At 44.5% G+C, this 18,695-nt stretch overlaps 1 protein-coding gene across 1 annotated transcript; it reads right to left on the reverse strand.

Annotated features, from left to right (window-relative positions):
• Positions 1 to 92: 92 nt before the first annotated feature.
• On the reverse strand, positions 93 to 16,726 carry ipmkb (inositol polyphosphate multikinase b). The gene is made up of 6 exons (XM_079293781.1): positions 16,342 to 16,726; positions 11,802 to 11,887; positions 8,634 to 8,730; positions 7,565 to 7,737; positions 1,197 to 1,278; positions 93 to 924 (listed from the first exon to the last, which is right to left on the reverse strand). The coding sequence occupies exons 1-6, from the start codon at positions 16,577 to 16,579 to the stop codon at positions 107 to 109; spliced, it is 1,494 nt and encodes a 497-aa protein (XP_079149907.1). The 5' UTR covers positions 16,580 to 16,726; the 3' UTR covers positions 93 to 106.
• Between the last annotated feature and the right edge of the window lie 1,969 nt (positions 16,727 to 18,695).

The raw sequence follows: 18,695 nt of genomic DNA on the forward strand, positions 1-18,695 counted from the left end.
AAGGTGTCTGTCTTTTGAGGAGAGAGGAACATTGGCAGAAGGGAGCCGGTGGTTCACTGAGCAGGTCACGAGGTCTAGAGGAGGGAGGGAAGAGGGAGGGGGGGGTCTAGGCGGCGTCACAGAGGAGCTGCTCCAGCACTGTCAGCAGGTGTTTGAGGCCGTAGATGTAGCCGTGATCGTGGCTCTCGCTCGGGAAAACGTGGGCAAAGTCGATCATCCTGACCTCCACCTCCGTGTCTCCACCGCTCCCATCTGTTGCATCGCCTCCCCGTCCTTTCAGCTCCTCCTCCTCCTCCTCTCGCCTCCTCCTGTCTCTGTCCTCCCTCCCTCCGTCCTCGTCCTTCCCTTCCAGTTGTGATTTGTTTCCGTTTCCGTTCGGCGGTTGTCGGGACTCTCCAGTTCGTTTCCACGCGGAGTTGTCTTCTTCGCACAGCGCTGAGATGTTGTCTCCAGGGACCGGGCTCGCCGTCGTCTCCGCAGCATCGTCGTTGCCACGGAGATGAGCCCTGGCACAGTGGTGGCCACCTTTCCTATGGTTGGTGTAAATGGTGGCCAGGCTGCAATCCCAGGGCGCCGGCACCTGAATGTTGTTGTTGTTGTTATACTCCACTTCCACTTCCTCTTCCGCTTCCTGCCTCGACCTTTCTGGTCTCGCTTTCCCCTCCCTGCCCCGACCGCCGTCGCTCGCCGATGACAACGTGGCAGTTTTCCCCGCAGTTGGGCTGATGGACGGGGTGCTGAGAAGGGATGAAAGGGAGGATGAGGAGGAGGGGAGCCCCTCGTAGACGAAGAGAAGGGAGCTGGCGTAGAAGACCAGCTGCTGCTGCGACTCAAACCAGCGGAGGATACACTGTACTCTGTGGATGCTGGCTGACACGGCATCCTTCCTCAGACTAACACCATTATGAAAGAAATTAGCCAGGCCTGGAGGAGAGGAGAGGAGGGGAGACAAGAGAAGAGGAGGAAAGGTGAAGGGAAAAGAGGGATGGTAAGAGTACAGGAGAAGAGTTTAGGGAGAGGAGAGGAAAGAGACCAAAGATGAGGAGAGTAAAGGAGAGAAAAGAGGAACGGAAACAAGAGGAGGAAAGATGAAAGGGAAGAGGAGAGTTACATATACTTAAATTATTCAGAGAAGTTCCTCCTACACTTTGTCAGTGGTGGTAGGTCACTTATTAAATCTCATAAATCACACACACCGTCTTTAATAGAGTCCTGAACCAGTCCCCTCCCGTAGTGCTGGTTGTAGGAGTCAAACGTGTCACTGCACATCTTATACACCTGAAATAGAAGAAGACAAACAACATGGCACAAAATGCTGATGAAGGTTTTCATATATACATACGCGTGTCGTATGGTGTGGAACAGCGCCTATTGCTCACAGCACAGTCGTATTCTCTCAACTCACAGTGACAGATGTGTGGAGATGCACGCTGACCACCACTGCAGTGCTGTGTCTCTCTGATGAAACACTGGCTCCATCTAGTGGTCCATAGCTGCACTCACACCTGCCTCCGCAGCATGGGACTGCCCACCGCTGACAGGACAATGTCTTTTAGACCTTTAGCGTACGCTATATTTAGAGTGACGCTTCACCTTGTATCCACCTACTGGTCAAAGCCACCAGACTCCATTGAAATTAACTGAAATTTGACCTCGCAGGACACAGGAGTTGCTGGTCCACCGCTGCCTCAACTTGTTTGTGTTATTGTGTGACTTTGGTGAACGAACCCTTCCACAGCTGGAGCATAGAAAACAGGCTTCAGCTCCCTGTGTGAACCACAGACTGTGTAGCTGTCTGACGGCAAGGTAAACCTGCAAAAGTATTACAGAATCAGCGTACACTTCAACAGATTGAGATTTTCTTTCAGTGTCTAAAACACATTTTGCTGCTGCCCCCATCCACAGCAGTACAGTGCTTTAGTCCCGCGCTGCTACTCCTGCTGTTTCTCCAAACTCCATCTACGCCGACTACATGACTCGAGTCTGGATGTTTTTTCGAGTCCTTTAGCAATTTGTTTTGTCCTTAAGGACCAACCTGCAGAAGTGCAGCGTGCTGCCAGTGAGCGGGCTCATGACCCCGGCGCCTTAGGGTGATCCACATGCATGAAGTCAGAACCAGATACAAGAGTCACAATGAAAGAATGACAATACAATTAGGATTTTAGATGGCATCAATCAGATTATTGAAAATGATCTGCATGATAATTATTTACCTATCCCAATCCAGGATCTAATACACAACCAAATACAAGTTCATATAAAAGCCACAACTTGATGACAGGGTGGCACGTTTCTAGTGCGGCTTGAGAGAGAAGGAGACGCTTCACGGGAAGATTCTCTGCTCGGCAGTCAACACTTAATCACCTCTTTTTATCTTCCGCCGACTCTCCTCCTCCCACACTATCACTCCTCCATCAGGGAGGTCATTACCGCCAATCAGTCTATGGGAACGCACTCAAAGCACCACTCCCTGTTCTAGGGCACAGTTTAGCCCAACTTGACTGATTTATCTCTGTTCTTTGACCATCTGATGACCTCTGAGCACGTTTTAACACAACTTCATTCTCACCCACAAAATACATTTCTAAATCCATTAAAACTACTGGAGGTGCAAACCTTTCAAAGATGAATTTATACAACGTTCAAGTACTGTACTGCTCAAGTACTGCACTTAAGTACAGTCTTGAGATACTTCTACTCAGTGACTTCATAGAGATTTGAAAAGCACCCATTTAATATTGTTTACGAGTTCAACTTTTTCATTTCTAAGAAGACTTCTATCTTTCTTCAACAGTACGTTTGCCTCACAGTGCTACTGCACTTTTAGTCAAGTAACATGTTGAATGTAGTACCTTTATTGTAACAGAGTATTTGTACCTTGTGGCATTACTGGTTTTAGTTAAAGCGGCGCTGGCTTGTCTTTTGGCCACCGGGGGGGAAGCTGAACAAGCTGTCATGTTATCATGACGATAATATGACCAAAGTATCCAACGGTCTGCCTCTAAATGGACCATAATGTACTAAATGAACATCATGCTGTATTGAAGAAGACATGAAACTAGAGATTGAGACATAAACTCATGCTTACAATCAGTGGTGGCTGGTGGAACATGTTCTAGGGCCATCCTATCAATTTCAGCAAACATCCCAGTATGATTTAATGCAAAAAAAATGTAAGTATCAAACACGCATTATTACTTGGCAGTTAAATATTTAACATGTATTCCAACACAAAAACAATCAGTAAATAACACTTATATAATATAATATAACATGTTTATTTATTGAGATGCCCCTATGGACCTTGTTATAGGAGGTAAAGATCAGGAGAAGTAAACATGAAGTGTAATTATGAATACTGATGTTAAATTAAGCTATGATGAGTTTTCACTGTTAATTTAACATCTCTATTACATGTTGATGCCTCCATGACCAAGTTAAGCAGATGAGACTGAGGACAACTATGTAGAAGAAAAGATGTTCACTTTGCCAAATATGTAGCTTGACAAAGTTCTCCATGTGTGTCCTGGTGTTCTCATGTTTCCTTACCTCCTCATCCCTCACTCCCTACCCTGGTGTTCTCATGTTTCCTTACCTCCTCATCCCTCACTCCCTACCCTGGTGTTCTCATGTTTCCTTACCTCCTCATCCCTCACTCCCGTAACTGTCCGTGCTGGATCTGTCCCCGTTGTTTTAAAAAGCTAAATAAATTATTAGCATGCCGTCATGCAGCTAGCTAACCTGTCTGGTGTTCAGCTAGTACAGAAGCTTCGCATGTACTGCTTCCCTTTCCCGCTAGTCTGCTGTCTGATTGAGAGGTCAGGCTGATCTGATATCAGCTCTTTGGCTGCAGAATCTCCTCAAAGTTCTCCTCTCAAACGGGTCTTGGAGGAGGAGTGCTCGCGCTGGTGCGGCCGCCTGTAGAGACTCCTCCTGACAAGAACGCGCAGCTGTGGGCCTGATCGTTCTGGCCCCAAGCTGAATCTATTTGAGGGCGCTGATTGGCTAAATTGTATGTCACTCATTTATATCATGAATCAGCAATTGGCTAAACTGCTTCATAGACCCGCCTCTTTTGGGCCAAAATGATCAGGCCCCCCAAGCTGCACGTTCTCAGAGTGTCGTGCACACAGACAGAGAGCACGAGCAGAGAGCACACAGGCGGAGAGGACGAGCAGACGAGCACACAGACAGAGAGGACGAGCAGAGAGCACACAGGCAGAGAGGACGAGCAGAGAGCACACAGACAGAGAGCACGAGCAGAGAGCACACAGGCGGAGAGGACGAGCAGAGAGCACACAGACGGAGAGCACGAGCAGAGAGCACACAGACAGAGAGCACGAGCAGAGAGCACACAGGCAGAGAGCACGAGCAGAGAGCACACAGACAGAGAGCACGAGCAGAGAGCACACAGGCAGAGAGGACGAGCAGAGAGCACACAGACAGAGAGCACGAGCAGAGAGCACACAGGCAGAGAGGACGAGCAGAGAGCACACAGACAGAGAGCACGAGCAGAGAGCACACAGACAGAGAGCACGAGCAGAGAGCACACAGGCAGAGAGGACGAGCAGAGAGCACACAGGCAGAGAGGACGAGCAGAGAGCACACAGGCAGAGAGCACGAGCAGAGAGCACACAGACAGAGAGCACGAGCAGAGAGCACACAGGCAGAGAGCACGAGCAGAGAGCACACAGGCAGAGAGCACGAGCAGAGAGCACACAGGCAGAGAGGACGAGCAGAGAGCACACAGACAGAGAGCACGAGCAGAGAGCACACAGACAGAGAGCACGAGCAGAGAGCACACAGGCAGAGAGCACGAGCAGAGAGCACACAGACAGAGAGCACGAGCAGAGAGCACACAGGCAGAGAGGACGAGCAGAGAGCACACAGACAGAGAGCACGAGCAGAGAGCACACAGGCAGAGAGGACGAGCAGAGAGCACACAGGCAGAGAGGACGAGCAGAGAGCACACAGACAGAGAGCACGAGCAGAGAGCACACAGGCAGAGAGGACGAGCAGAGAGCACACAGACAGAGAGCACGAGCAGAGAGCACACAGACAGAGAGCACGAGCAGAGAGCACACAGGCGGAGAGGACGAGCAGAGAGCACACAGGCAGAGAGGACGAGCAGAGAGCACACAGACAGAGAGCACGAGCAGAGAGCAGACAGGCAGAGAGGACGAGCAGAGAGCACACAGACAGAGAGGACGAGCAGAGAGCACGAGCAGAGAGCACGAGCAGAGAGCACGAGCAGAGAGCAGACAGGCAGAGAGGACGAGCAGAGAGCACACAGGCAGAGAGGACGAGCAGACAGGCAGAGAGCACACAGGCGGAGAGCACGAGCAGACGAGCACACAGACAGAGAGGACGAGCAGAGAGCACACAGGCGGAGAGGACGAGCAGAGAGCACGAGCAGACGAGCACACAGACAGAGAGGACGAGCAGAGAGCACACAGACAGAGAGCACGAGCAGGAAAAGCATATATTTTGCGCAGATATCATATTTTACACACATTACTGGGTACATTCCATTGTTCAAAAACACAAATAGTGACAATTTGTATAATTTGTGATTACCGGTATTTTTATTTTTTTCCTTTTTTGCCCCATGGCCCTCTTTTGACCAGCCGCCACTGTTTACTGAGGGAATAAATCAAGAGAAGTAGAGTCATTTTCTCATAGACTTCTATACAACCAGACTCTAGTTTGAAACATTATAAATAATAATCTGATCTGTTGTTCATCTAAAACTGTGGATTGGTGCTGCCTAAAGTTAAGTTCCTTTTTTACACTACAGCACATTAGACGATACGGGATAATTCAGCACCCTCAGCATACATCCTGCTCGAGAAAGTTGGTGTGCAGGGTAGTAGTTTAAATGTGCAACCAATACTTTTCAGAAATAATAAACTTTAAATTCATATTTAAAGCTTATATTCGTAGGTCCAGTAAATTTGATCGTATTAGCAAAATATTAGAACTCACACATTTGCCTCAAGGAGCTCTACAATGTTAACCCCTGTCTCTCTGAAGATCCTCTTCTTATGCTGGCAGGCTATGGGATACTACGCTGTGCCGATGAGAAGTTTGACTTGCTGTATTTTATGAAATGATAGAAAGAGTTTTGTTCCAACGTGCGTTCATGCTCGGCATAAAGAGAAAGTATCTATGGAAAGTGTAGTATCAGTCTGATGTCAAACAACGGCCAGTGTTCCACATCGATATGAACACAGCATTAACTTGGTAGAAATTCTAAATATAGACAGAAAGCCTTCAGTGGGAGGCGTCGTTTGCTTCCTGCTGCAGGCAGGAACACTGATGATGATGCTGTCAGTAGGTTGTAATGGAAACTGATGGAAGCGATAACGGTTTCCTATCTGACTCTTCATGAGGCGTGTTTACTGCTGCACTGTCGGATTCTACAGAGATTCAACAAACAGATGAATAGCAGCTATTTACATGCTCCACTGTGTGTGTGTGTGTGTGTGTGTATTATGGGCTGTACCGCTCAGTCAACAACGTCAACATATTTCACATAGTTAATCATTGACCTGCTTCAGGAGGTTCAACAGCACCTTATGTTGTTCATCACGCCGCGTATGAAAGGTGTTATCAGTGACTTCTGCCGTCGCGTTAATAGCTGATATGTATAAAGTTATGAAAGCTGTGCTTTTATTTAAAGGTTTGTGTTATTAGTATTAGTATAATATATATATATATATATATATATATATATATATATATATATATATATATATATATACTGCTGCACTGTTTGTTAAATGTACTTTGTTTACTTCCTGTCTGTGCCCTCTGGTAGAGCTGTAAATTGTTTTGCACATCTGTGCAACAAGTGTCAACATTTACTGTATGGAGCTTAAAAGTGATCGGAGTACAAGCTAATTAATACAATTAAGCTTACAGTTATTTTGTGTGATTCATTTTCACATACTTTTATTTATTTATTTTTTAAATGTTTTTTTCTTGAGTACTTAACGAATAAAGGCATCGACCAATCACGTTGTACGGAACGGACACATTCGAAACTTATAACGTTCATCCAGACGGAGGCTCCATACTCCCAACCAAGACGGAAAACTGTATTACTCCTTTCAACCTTGACAAAGGCGAACAGACCAGATCTACTCCTTCTCTTCTTACCTTTCACAATAAAAGCCTTGGACAGACACATTGCGTAACTCAAATCCCCTCAGAGCAACAGTTTACCTCAGACAGCCTTCCAGACACTGCTCTGAGCCCTCTGCCTGTTGCCGCAGTCTCAAATCTGCATCACCGCCGGTGTGATGAAAAATATTTGCAGGACAGAATTTTTGCATTTTTACATTTTAACTTCTCAAAGATGGAGAGAACAGTGCATATGTTTGCCTTTCATACCATTTGCATTACTGCAATGGCAGCTCTTAGATGTTGTTCGGATCAGTTCTAGTGGAGTGCCAGTAAACCAGTTTCAAACTAAAAGGAAGCAAAGATGTGATCTGAACCCCACTCAGAGACCATTCCACTGATGGATTAGAGATCCCCCACAGCAGCAGGTCATACTCACCCTCATGCCGAGGACCAGGAAGCCTATCTCCTCCATCAGTGGGTATTTCCTGATCTGCTGCTCCCGCTTCTCCTGCGAGGCGAACGGATCGTAGCTCCGCCGGCCCAGCTTCACGTCCATGATGCACGGCCTGACGAAGCGCCGGGTCACGTCCTCCAGCTTCAGGTACAGGTCTGGAAACAGTGAGGATGTATGGAGGCAATGCTAGCTTGTTCATAGGAGACTGATGTTGGCCTTTTATAAGAAGAATATTGCTCATGACATGTTTCTTTCATGATTATGTGACTTCTTTGACTATTGACTGCATGATTTTATATCCTAGAAGAGGAAGAATTGAGAAGAAGTAACAGCTCGTGGTATTCGGCTTTCATAGCTGGAGTTGTACCAATACCATCTTTCCTTAGAGTGAGTTTGAAGTTATTTTTCACTCTTCGTGCGTTCTACAAATGTCCAGCTAGGTGAGCGATCAGAGCCCTTGTGCAAGCCCTTGTGGTGCAGAAAAGATTGCGGTTTAGGTTCAAATAAGTATGTTTGTTATTAAAATAAGTTGACTGTTGGTTCATAAGCGACACAAACGGCGGTCTCCTGGGTGAAAGTCCTCCTGTGTATGTTTGACCCTGCCATCCACCCAGACTTCTTCCTACACAGACTTTGTCGCACCGCGTCACCTGACTTGTTAAGAGGCAGCCCAGCGTGTCGGGGCTCACAATGACGTGGGTCGTATATGGATTACAGTGCAGTACTTTCCGTAGGTCTAAGTAGGAGCAGTGGATGAGAACAGCTTGCTGTATATAAGAAGAGATTGTAGGACAGGAACGCCAAACTGGGGAGGAAGTCCTTTTAGTGCTTCCATTAAATCTGGTGCTGCAGTTATCTGGTTTAACCCCACAGATCTAAAATCAACATTGTTTGTTTTTGACAAAGTTGAGATTTTTTCACCCCATTTATCAGTATTTACTTTAAAAATCCAGTATCGGTCAGGCTATATACCAGTATCCGATAGGACAAACCGGTTCACCTGACCTGCATGGACTCTGGAGAGGTGGACACACACGGGTCAGTCTCTTACCATTGGAGCTGTCAGGAGAGGACCAGGTGCCGTAGTACTTGGGCAGATGGTTCTGGAGCTGCAGAAGGCATGGATCACAGCAGTCCTCTGCATACACCTAACACACACACACACACACACACACACACACACACACACACACACACACACACACACACACACATTAACACACTATACAGTACCTACATGTGGACACTGTATATTTATTGCAGGGCTGCAACTAGTGATTATTTTCATGACTCTATGCTTCACTCAATGAATTGTTGTTTCAAATGTCAGACGTTACTGAAAAATATCCATCACAAGGAGTTACAATATATTGTGACACTGGAAGCGATTTAAGAAAAATCTAATTTTCAGAGAGAATGTCATCGTATGAAGAACACACTGCCAGAGGAGTCTGCCTTTACCTCAGTCCCTGTAACATCCAACATCCCAGCACGTTGAGAGGACACAACTCTTTGCAAATGAAAGAAAGTTCTGACTGAGTTCATCTTAGCGTGTGAACTATTCATTTATAATCAATACAGAGTTTAGAATTGATACAGTACCACAAAACATAACATACTAACTTAGAAAATAGCAAGTTGTCTTACACCAATAGGGGGGGGGGGGGGTTGGAAACAGGCTTCGCTCCTCTCACATTGGAGAAGAGAGAAACTTTTTAGAACCGTGTTAGTTAGAGTAATGACGTCATGAATCAGGTATCACAGATCTGCTGATCGACTCATGCATCATCAGCTGAATGTATGAACATGATGAAAGTTCAGTTCAACACAGACGTACATTTGTGCTGCACACACATTTGTCCTGCTGTACAGTTAGTGGACTCCCAGCCCTGTTGGGATCCTTTCAGACAGACACCATGACTCACTCCCGTTTGTTTGAGTTTCTGAGACTGACAGTGCTACTAAGACTGACTCTCTCTCTCTCTCTCTCTCTCTCTCTCTCTCTCTCTCTCTCTCTCTCTCTCTCTCTCTCTCTCTCTCTCTCTCTCTCTCTCTCTCTCTCTCTCTCTCTCTCTCTCTCTCTCTCTCTCTCTCTCTCTCTCTCTCTCTCTCTCTCTCTCTCTCTCTCTCTCTCTCTGCTGATAACGAAGCATTTACATTTCTCCATGCATTCAATATATTGCCACACTGTTAGCAAGGCGATATCTTGTGATTTTTATCAATCTGTCTTTAGGTAAAGTGAACATACAGCATTAAATCTGAGTAACATGCAGTCAGAACAGTGGGATCTGCATTCTGCAGTCCGTCCCGATATTTGCGTACAAACTATAAATTACAAGTCGACAGTGTGTGTGAGAGCATCGTGATGAAAGGTGAAGATATCACCATATGCAATGTGATGCTGAACAATGAACTGAGATATCAACTTGAGTTGAAATGATTAGTCTGTTAGTTGGTTGACAAAAAAGTAAATAATCGACAGCTATTCTGAATGTTTTGAAGCAACTCATCAGACAGCAATGCCTTCAATATGAAAGATGCTCTTTGTAAATGAGTTGGATTTTGAACCGTTGATCAGAACAAAGAATTTGAAGATGTGCCTCTTCACTGTAATATATTTCAAAAAAGAAAACAGATTAATCATTAATGTATATAACTGAAGCTGTAATATATAAACCAAAGCCGAGGCAGCCAATGCACAGTGTAGCATGAGGTTCTGTGTACGCTCACTGGGCCTCATGCAAGAACCACTGGGCCCAACAGAGCTGTTCTCCAGCACAACCTGCCGCCTTCATCAACTTCCTCCTATTTTGAATTTTATGGTACGAACACAATGTATGAGTGATGTAACACGCGTCTGCTGCTATCCCATGTTTGTCACTAATGGATTGTATTACTTTGGAGCATTAAAGATTAAAAACCTCTATATAAATTACACTTCATAATTATGTTGACATTCTCCTGTCGGACGCACATCCTAATGTCCTTCTATATGCATTCATGTAGACCAACAATATCACCATTTCAATTGGCTGTAGATGCTGTTGTGCAACACTCCAATATAAATATGAGCATCTTAGATCATCTGACCCTCTCCCATTGCAGTCATCCATGGCCTGGCTGGAGCCGGTTTCCACATGGAACCACTTCCTGGTTACGTCAGTGACAGTACGACGCTCAGGTGACACTAACAGGACTCCTCATTTGTCCCCGTCCTCGTCTTCAGCAGGTCCCTTAATTCTGCTGACATAGGACATATGGGACGGTCCGTGTAGACTTGTATGGTATTATTGGGGCGAGGATTATGCTAATCTAGAACACACGCTCATTTATTCACATTCATCATGTTCCCGCTGGTTGTTTACACGGTTTAGTCAAAGTTAGGAGTGTTTGCTGAATATAAAGGCTCACCCGTACTCACAGAAAGGAAAAGAAAGTTAACAGTACGAAAATGTTCTCGCATGAGGTGCATTGTTCTCATTGATATTTTGGACAATGAAGCACTTTGCTTGACTTTTCTGTTTGGCGACAGCTCATGCACTAAAGAAATGTTACAGAAGGTGTGTTGCATATTGGATCACTACAACCTTAATCTCAGCGAGATTTTTGCCGGATTTATTCTTAAAATGATTTGTAACACTTTATTCCACACATGTCAAACTCAAGGCCCACGGGCCAAATCCGGCCCGCCACGTCACGTCATTTTATGTGGCCCGCGAATCCGCCAGGAAAAAAAAGAAAAAAAGATTTTTTATTTTTTATTTTGGAAAAAAAATTAAAAGTTAGACTTGAAAATAAAAGTATCCCCATGGTCGAAATTATGAGATAGAAAGTTGAAATTATGAGATAGCATGTTGTCTGTGTACCGACATTAAAACTACGACAACAGGTGGATTTAAGTTATAATAACAGAAATGTGCTTAAATATCATTTTACATTTATATAACTGCATGTACAATATTTTTACATTTTAATAAACAACAATCAAATGCAGAGAGAGTTATTTAGCAATATGTTAGGGAGTTGTTACAGTTAAACAGTCTTACAGTTACAACCGGCCCTTTGAGGGAAACCATGATACTGATGTAGCCCGGAGTGAAAATGAGTTTGACACCACTGCTTTATTCAACATACATAATAAAGCTAGTCAATATATAAACACTTGTCGTCATGTCTGTAACCGTTTTACAGGTGTTGATACTGTTGTGGAGGCGGTTACCGTGCTGTAGAACTGCATCTCTCGTGGACCTCTGGGCGGAGGCTGAAGCTGCTTCAGGACTGTTCCGTCTGGATGCTGCAAAATGCCTGCAACAAATACAAAGATGCCACTGAAAAATCAAGCGGTGAAGAATAAGAAGTAACAGCTGACAAGAAGCACCCGGTCCTCTGTTTCCAACCCTTGTACTGAAGCAGTCAAAATCTATTGGATGTCCGTCAGCAGTGAATCTCTGTAAATGTAAAACACATCGTGCATTCAAACAGAACACTTGGCTCTGCACAACTGAAGTTAATGTTTAATGTTGAATCATGAACTCTGACATTTATCAAACACACAACCTCGACACACAAGCACAGAGAGAAGAAGACGGAGGGAGCACGATGTGGACTAAGAGGAAGAAGAGAAAGGGATGGGGTGATCTCTGAGAGAGAGCAGCATGAGGCCTTTAATACAGATCGGTCTCCATCAGCTGTCAATGAGAAACTCATACCCACAAACAATCACTCTTTGTTCACAAGGTCAATCAGATTGCTGAGCAGGTAGACAGGAAAGAAATACATGGACTCTGGTATTCAGAAAGCCGTCCAGGATAGTCCGTGTTAAAGAAGCCCAGTCTTCTACGGTAAGCTACTGGTGGGACTGGGTGACTCGCTGGTTGTAAGTCTAGATGACCGGAGGTCACAATTGATGTGCGTCGCATTAGGTACATCATCCACAGACACGTTTGTTGAATGAGAGTGTTTATTTTCTCGGCATGGAACAACGTAAAGACAGTCCCGTTCTTTCCACCGAAATTAAAACGCACCATTTGCCGAAACACTTCAAACTATTACCGTAAAGCGGTCAAAACCGTTTACCTTCCGGGGTCAAACACCTGACAACATCAGTGATTTCAGGACCTATATACCTGAGCCCGGGACATTAGTACAGCGCCACCCAACGCATACACAGAGAAATACAGTTGTATTTACAACACCATATTTGGCTCCAACAGTCAGAAACATGATGTCTCTCTCTGCCGACATTTAGATCTCCACGGCATGTGTGGAGTAACCGGTTACACCGGAAAAACAGCCCGACGCAATCCAGGAGGGACGGTTTGACTGACGGGTACATTAATGCGGTGGTTTACCGCACGGCACTGAGGTTTAGAATACTACGACACTCTCCAGCTGTGGAGTCACCGGGGCGATGGCATCGTGTTGCTGCCAAAGTTGAGCGGAATCAACTTATTTTTTGCCAGACAACTTACAGCAGGTAAAATAAGTATTGAACACGTCACCATTGTTCTCAGTAAATATATTTCTGAAGGCGCTATTGACATGACATTTTCACCAGATGTCGGTAACAACCAAAGTAATCCATACATACAGAGAAACCCAGAAGTTATGTGTAATAAAATGGAATGACACAGGGAAAAAGTATTGAACACGCTTACTAAAATTGATTTAATACTTGACGGCTTCAAGACGCCTCCTGTATGGAGAAACTAGGCGCATGCATTGCTCAGGTGTGGTTTTGACCCATTCTTCCACACAGTCTTCAGGTCTTGAAGGTTCCGTGGGCCTCTTCTATGAACTCTGATCTTTAGTTCTTTCCATAGATTGTCTGGGCCATTGTAGCAGCTTTATTTTCTTTCTCTGAAACAAATTGAGAGTTTCGTTGGCTGTGTGTTTGGATCATTGTCTTGCTGAAATGTCCACCCTCTGTAAATGCTGGTTGCCTCATTCTGAAAGGACCGGTACTGGTTCTCTACCTCATAACACTCAAACCATAGTGACCAGCCGTCCTTTGTGAAGAACTGACCGGCAGTCGTAGCTTCATGCAGGTTAAAGTGTTCCAAAGACCTGCCCCGCCTTCCACATGAACAATCACCATGCAGCAGCTCACAGGTGAGGACTACTGAGTCACACAGCAGACATTCACCTTTGCCTTTCTGTCTTGCATCAGAGCCTGTAACTTCATTATGACCCAACTACACACACACACCAACAGAGACGTTATGGGGAGGAACAAAAAGGGAAGGGTAGAGTAAGCAGGATCACTTTCAGTCAGCAACAGTACAAGCTGAGCAGGATTCCACTGCTTCTTCTGAAACTGTCCTGGAGACTTTAGGGAACTGCTGGCTCAGTCTCAATACTGTGTCTGTTAGTTAGCTAGTTTGCCTCGTTATGTTAATGATTGTTTCATTCCACACGACTGTGTCACTGCTTCTCTAAAGGCCTCTTTCTCCTTGCATTGGGGGTGGAAGGACGGAATATTCTACAGAGTATATTAAAGACAAAGACACCAATGTAACCGGTTTGAGAAATGGAAAACCACTTTTCAACATGAAAAAAAATAAGGACTGCAAACAGCCAAATGTGCACCTAAAAATAAAAACATTGTCATTAATTGTTGTAAAAATTGTAAACTTTGACAAACCCACCGACATCACAAACAAAGTGATTAAACTGACAAAGAACCAGATGAAAGTGAAGGACAAAGACAAAGGACATTTGTCCTGGGAGGCAAAGCGTCCCTCCGTCTTTGAGCTGAGATGTATACACGTCTCATTACTCAAAATACAAGACGGCTAAAAATGGCAAGCATCATTTCAGTGACAGCAAACAAAAGTTGATGCCTGGTTGACAGCCTGGCAAATACCTTTTCATGTCATTTTCCATTTGGGATATTAAGTAACTAGTAAATAAACGTTATGCAATATAGGTTTAGGGCTAATGATTGTTTTCATTGTTGATAACTCAATCAATGATTGTTTGAATTTATCGATTGATTTTTTAGTTTATAGAATGTCACAATACTGTGAAGAATTCCCATCCGAGAGGCCGGGGTGAACAGTTAGTCCAAACCCAAATATATTTAGTGTACAGCCAGGCTGAACAATAAGAAGTGACGGATTGCCTGGGCCTGTCAAATACTGCGTTGGGTAGTAAATCTAGCAACAAGTGGTAAGAAAGACTTCTACATATCGGCTTTCTCTGGAGCTGAAGACGGTGGAAGCTGAGGAGACATCTCACCTCCTTCTGAATAAATTAACTTTTGTCTTCCTTAGTTATTTGATAACGGCTAATAAATACAACAATTTGTGTAAGGGAAAGTAAAAATTGACTATGGGCAAACAATAAAAACAGAAACTGGTTAAACTGGAACCAGGAAATGTGTGGAAACTCTTATAATAATAGTAATAATCAGTGCACATTCATTTTCTGTCAATCTACGACTACAACGGAGACAGACATTAATAAGAAGAACTGAGGTATTTGGATCCAGGTGACTCTGCTCATGCAGCGTTCCAGGAAGTTCCCCGTGGTGAGGTACACACATTTTACATTTAGGCAAAAGAGAGTTGAGGTATCAAAACTGGTATCGGGAGAGAAAGCGGTGGATCGGTGCAACCTTCCTTTACTCCTCGGGTACTATAATGGTGAGACATTTCTAATTTTCTGTGAATCATGTAAACGATGAATCAACTTATCACTATAGCCCTAGAAGAGGTGATACATTACTGCGTTTTACTTCTGCTCCATTTGTGTTCACACTGACTGATTACCCAGAGGACAACCATGCAGCATTTAACTGAACCTGATGCGTTGATTTATGGTCCCTGGTGTCACAAGGAGCTCATGAAGTTATAACTGATTATCAGCATTACTAGTTGAGAGTGAAACTGGAGCTCATATATCATTAAAAAACCACAACAGGCAGGAAACTTCTGCTTACAGTCCTGGTAAGTCTGTAATTCAACACAGGGAATGGAAGTAAATGTTGAACCACCACACCAAAGAAAACACTGTGTACACACTTCATCTAAATGTTAAACAGGAAACATACAAACAGCCAAATACAAACTGGTGGATAGACAGGTTTGTCCTGGCCGACTGCAGGTCACGGGACACAGTGAGAATGCCTGCCCCACATGTGTGTGTCATTCATCAAGCTTACTGACTGACCCATCTGAGAGCTACTGTGACTACCAGCAGATGCCCAGTGTAACATGCACGATCCACGCAGCTCAGCACCTCGTCTGATAGCACACAATGGAGGCTTTAATGATGTCAGTTGTCCTGTGTACATGAGTGACAGTGTGTGCCAGTGAAGACTAGAGAGAGACCGGGGCGCAGATCAGATTTAGTGCAGGGAACCACGTGTGAAGTTGTAGTTATAGCTGTACAGTACAGTACAGACAGAGTGAGAAAAATAATCTGATTAATTCGTAATACAGGTGTAGGAATCCTAACTCCCAGCTAGGCATGCTGCTTCGTCCTGCATGGAAAATAATTCACCATGCCAAACTTATATCACAAAATCTCCTAATGTACTGCTCGTGCTGACAGCACTCATACCCGTCTTCCATAAATATCATCTTTCACTTCCGGCTAATTGAACTCCCCAAACTGTTGGTGGGTTATCTGTAGGCCGAATTGTCCGCTGAACCTAAACAATTCGTTATGTTAGTTGCATGTAGGTGGGAAAGCAACATTCAGTACCCAGGTCTTAATAATAAAAAAGTTCTAACTGCAGGGAAGCAAGTACTTACCCACTGTATCCACTCCATATTTGTGACCCGCCACCTGATGTGACAGCGGGACGCAGCCGTTCAGATGAGCCGGGCCTTGTGGCCCCAGTGGCCGCTGACCGAACGTCTCCTTCGCGGGGTGCCCGCCGGAGAGCCGCGGGGTCAGGCTGACCCCAACAGCGCCTGAACTGGGGGTCAGCTCCAGTCTTCCGAGAGCTAGAGAGGATTCCATCATCACTTGACGATGACTTGTTGACATTTGCAAAATATATATCTATAAAACTGTGTGTGTTCGGGGGCAAGACGTCTTTGTCCAAGAAAAATATAAAATAAAGTCAACAATATGACTATCGATTCACATACTGTTATTACGTAAGCACAAAATACAGTCCCGCACACAAATTGTTAGGACGTGAGGTTGAGAAGCCCTCATGGAAATAGTCCAGTCCAGACGAAACCAGCACAGCAGCTTCGGTCGTGTTCGCCGTCTTCGACCGCCAACAACAACCACACTGACGGACAGCAACACTGTCGTAATCCCCGCTGTGTCCGGTGGTGAAACAGGGCTCCCGACGCAGCGCTAATTCAATGATTTTCATATCTTAAAACAGAAGCATAAATACACCCTGGCCACATCCCACTTCCTACCAGGGTCAACACAGCAGGACCAAGCACAACTTCCGCTCGCGGTTTCCAAAATAAAACGAAGGGCGACGTAGGTACTACGGTAACAATGAAGGCGGAGATCACTCTTGCTATTCAAAAGCCGGCTGTCGTTTAAACCAAGTATCACGTCTCTGTCTAATTCCAAACATCGTTGTTTAATGTAAAAAAACAAATATGTTTGGCACCTTTATTACGAAGGCAATGTCTCCCAACGTCCGGTCTGATTTTGATCAAGTTCAGGTAGCCTGACGCAGCTCCACTTCCTCGCTCCAGAGATGTAAATACTGTTTTATTTATGAAAAGGTGATGTTACGACACGCTCAAGAGTGATACCCAGTTCCAGTCAGCAAACAGAGAAGCAGACAGGGCGAATGGAGACGATACAATTGCATAAAGAGGATATTCAGTTCTGGTTTTGATTGCTAAGTCATCGATACTGTCCATTAGGCTGCTTAGCAAGCCCCTCCTCGCGTCACAATTCAGCACACCAGAGGGACATCACACTTGCTGTACAACCGCCTTCAGGACGAAGGGCTGTCCGTTGAAGATGAGCACAAACACGATGCGTTGTCGTATTAAAATCCATGATATTAAAAGGGACCGACAGACTTCCCATCAGCTGTAGATATCCAGGTCAGTGTAGGCGGCTACCTTACTACGTATCAAACAGCGCCCAAAGCCTCCCACACGTTTGCGACACTTTCCGTTACTGTCGCAAAACACGAGATACCTTCACGGCAACAGCAGCCGCTTTGATTTTATTGCGTTTGCCGTGCGGTGTAGTGCGTTTATATGTGAAATAGATATTTCTATTTATTTGCCGATATGGCCTTACAGTTTTGAATCAAAATACCTATTTGAACTATTCAGGCTCGTTATTGATAGGGCCAGAGCTATCCCATACCAGTGGTATACCACCATCATATCCCTAAATCATCAAGGCCTTGTCCCAAATGACTCATTCCTTTCAGAGGCATTAGCCTAAACAGATCTGTCAACACTTAGATCATTTTGACAGAATAGGTTCGCTGATGAATGAGAAAAAAAGTGTTCAACAGCATGTCTCAATCATTTATAATTATTGTTACTTCAGTTATTAGAGTAAGAATCAAGGAAAAAAAGATCTCATATCAGATGTCATATCCCGACCAATGTACATATTTAGACGTTATTTTAGGCATGAGCATGTGACTTTTAAGGAGGATATTAGCTGTAGTTTATTCGACAGCTAGAGTGCTGAGGTCAGCACTGAGCAAAGTCCAACTTTGTCAGGATCTAGGACTACTTATACACAGCTGTAACAATCGTGTTTGTGCACATTCAGATGATGCTTCTGACACTCTGGGGCTCGTGAACTTATAAATAACAACACAGTCAATGACAGAGCAATTCCATTGCTTTTGGGTATTGTACAGTGTACAGCAGATTAAGGAACCAGTGGTGCTGTGGGAGGGAACCAGATGATGAAATGTGAATATGTCTAAACTGCTGAATTGAACCGGGACATTTAACATGAACAAATTAGTGCACTAAAACCCTCCATTGTGTTAATATTATAATTATTATGATTATTATAATTACTTTGATTGTTTGAATGTATCACAGAGTAACATAATGTTTTATTCCACGAACAGTGAGTTTCATGATGTTCTCTTACATCAGTAGAATATCATAGGCAGTGTGTGCATCCTATCCATAGCTGATTCCCT

This window comes from Melanostigma gelatinosum (assembly GCF_949748355.1).
Source record: "Melanostigma gelatinosum genome assembly, chromosome: 21".
NCBI classification, from domain to species: domain Eukaryota; kingdom Metazoa; phylum Chordata; class Actinopteri; order Perciformes; family Zoarcidae; genus Melanostigma; species Melanostigma gelatinosum.

Bases quoted from the DNA above. Each gene is read 5' to 3' on its own strand.
- ipmkb (XM_079293781.1), bottom strand. From the start codon at position 16,579: ATGTCAACAAGTCATCGTCAAGTGATGATGGAATCCTCTCTAGCTCTC. The intron at 11,888-16,341 runs GTAAGTACTTGC...TATTTGTTGCAG, and splicing joins ATATGGAGTGGATACAGTGG to GCATTTTGCAGCATCCAGAC. The intron at 925-1,196 runs GTGTGTGTGATT...CCTCTCCTCCAG, and splicing joins TCAGGACTCTATTAAAGACG to GCCTGGCTAATTTCTTTCAT.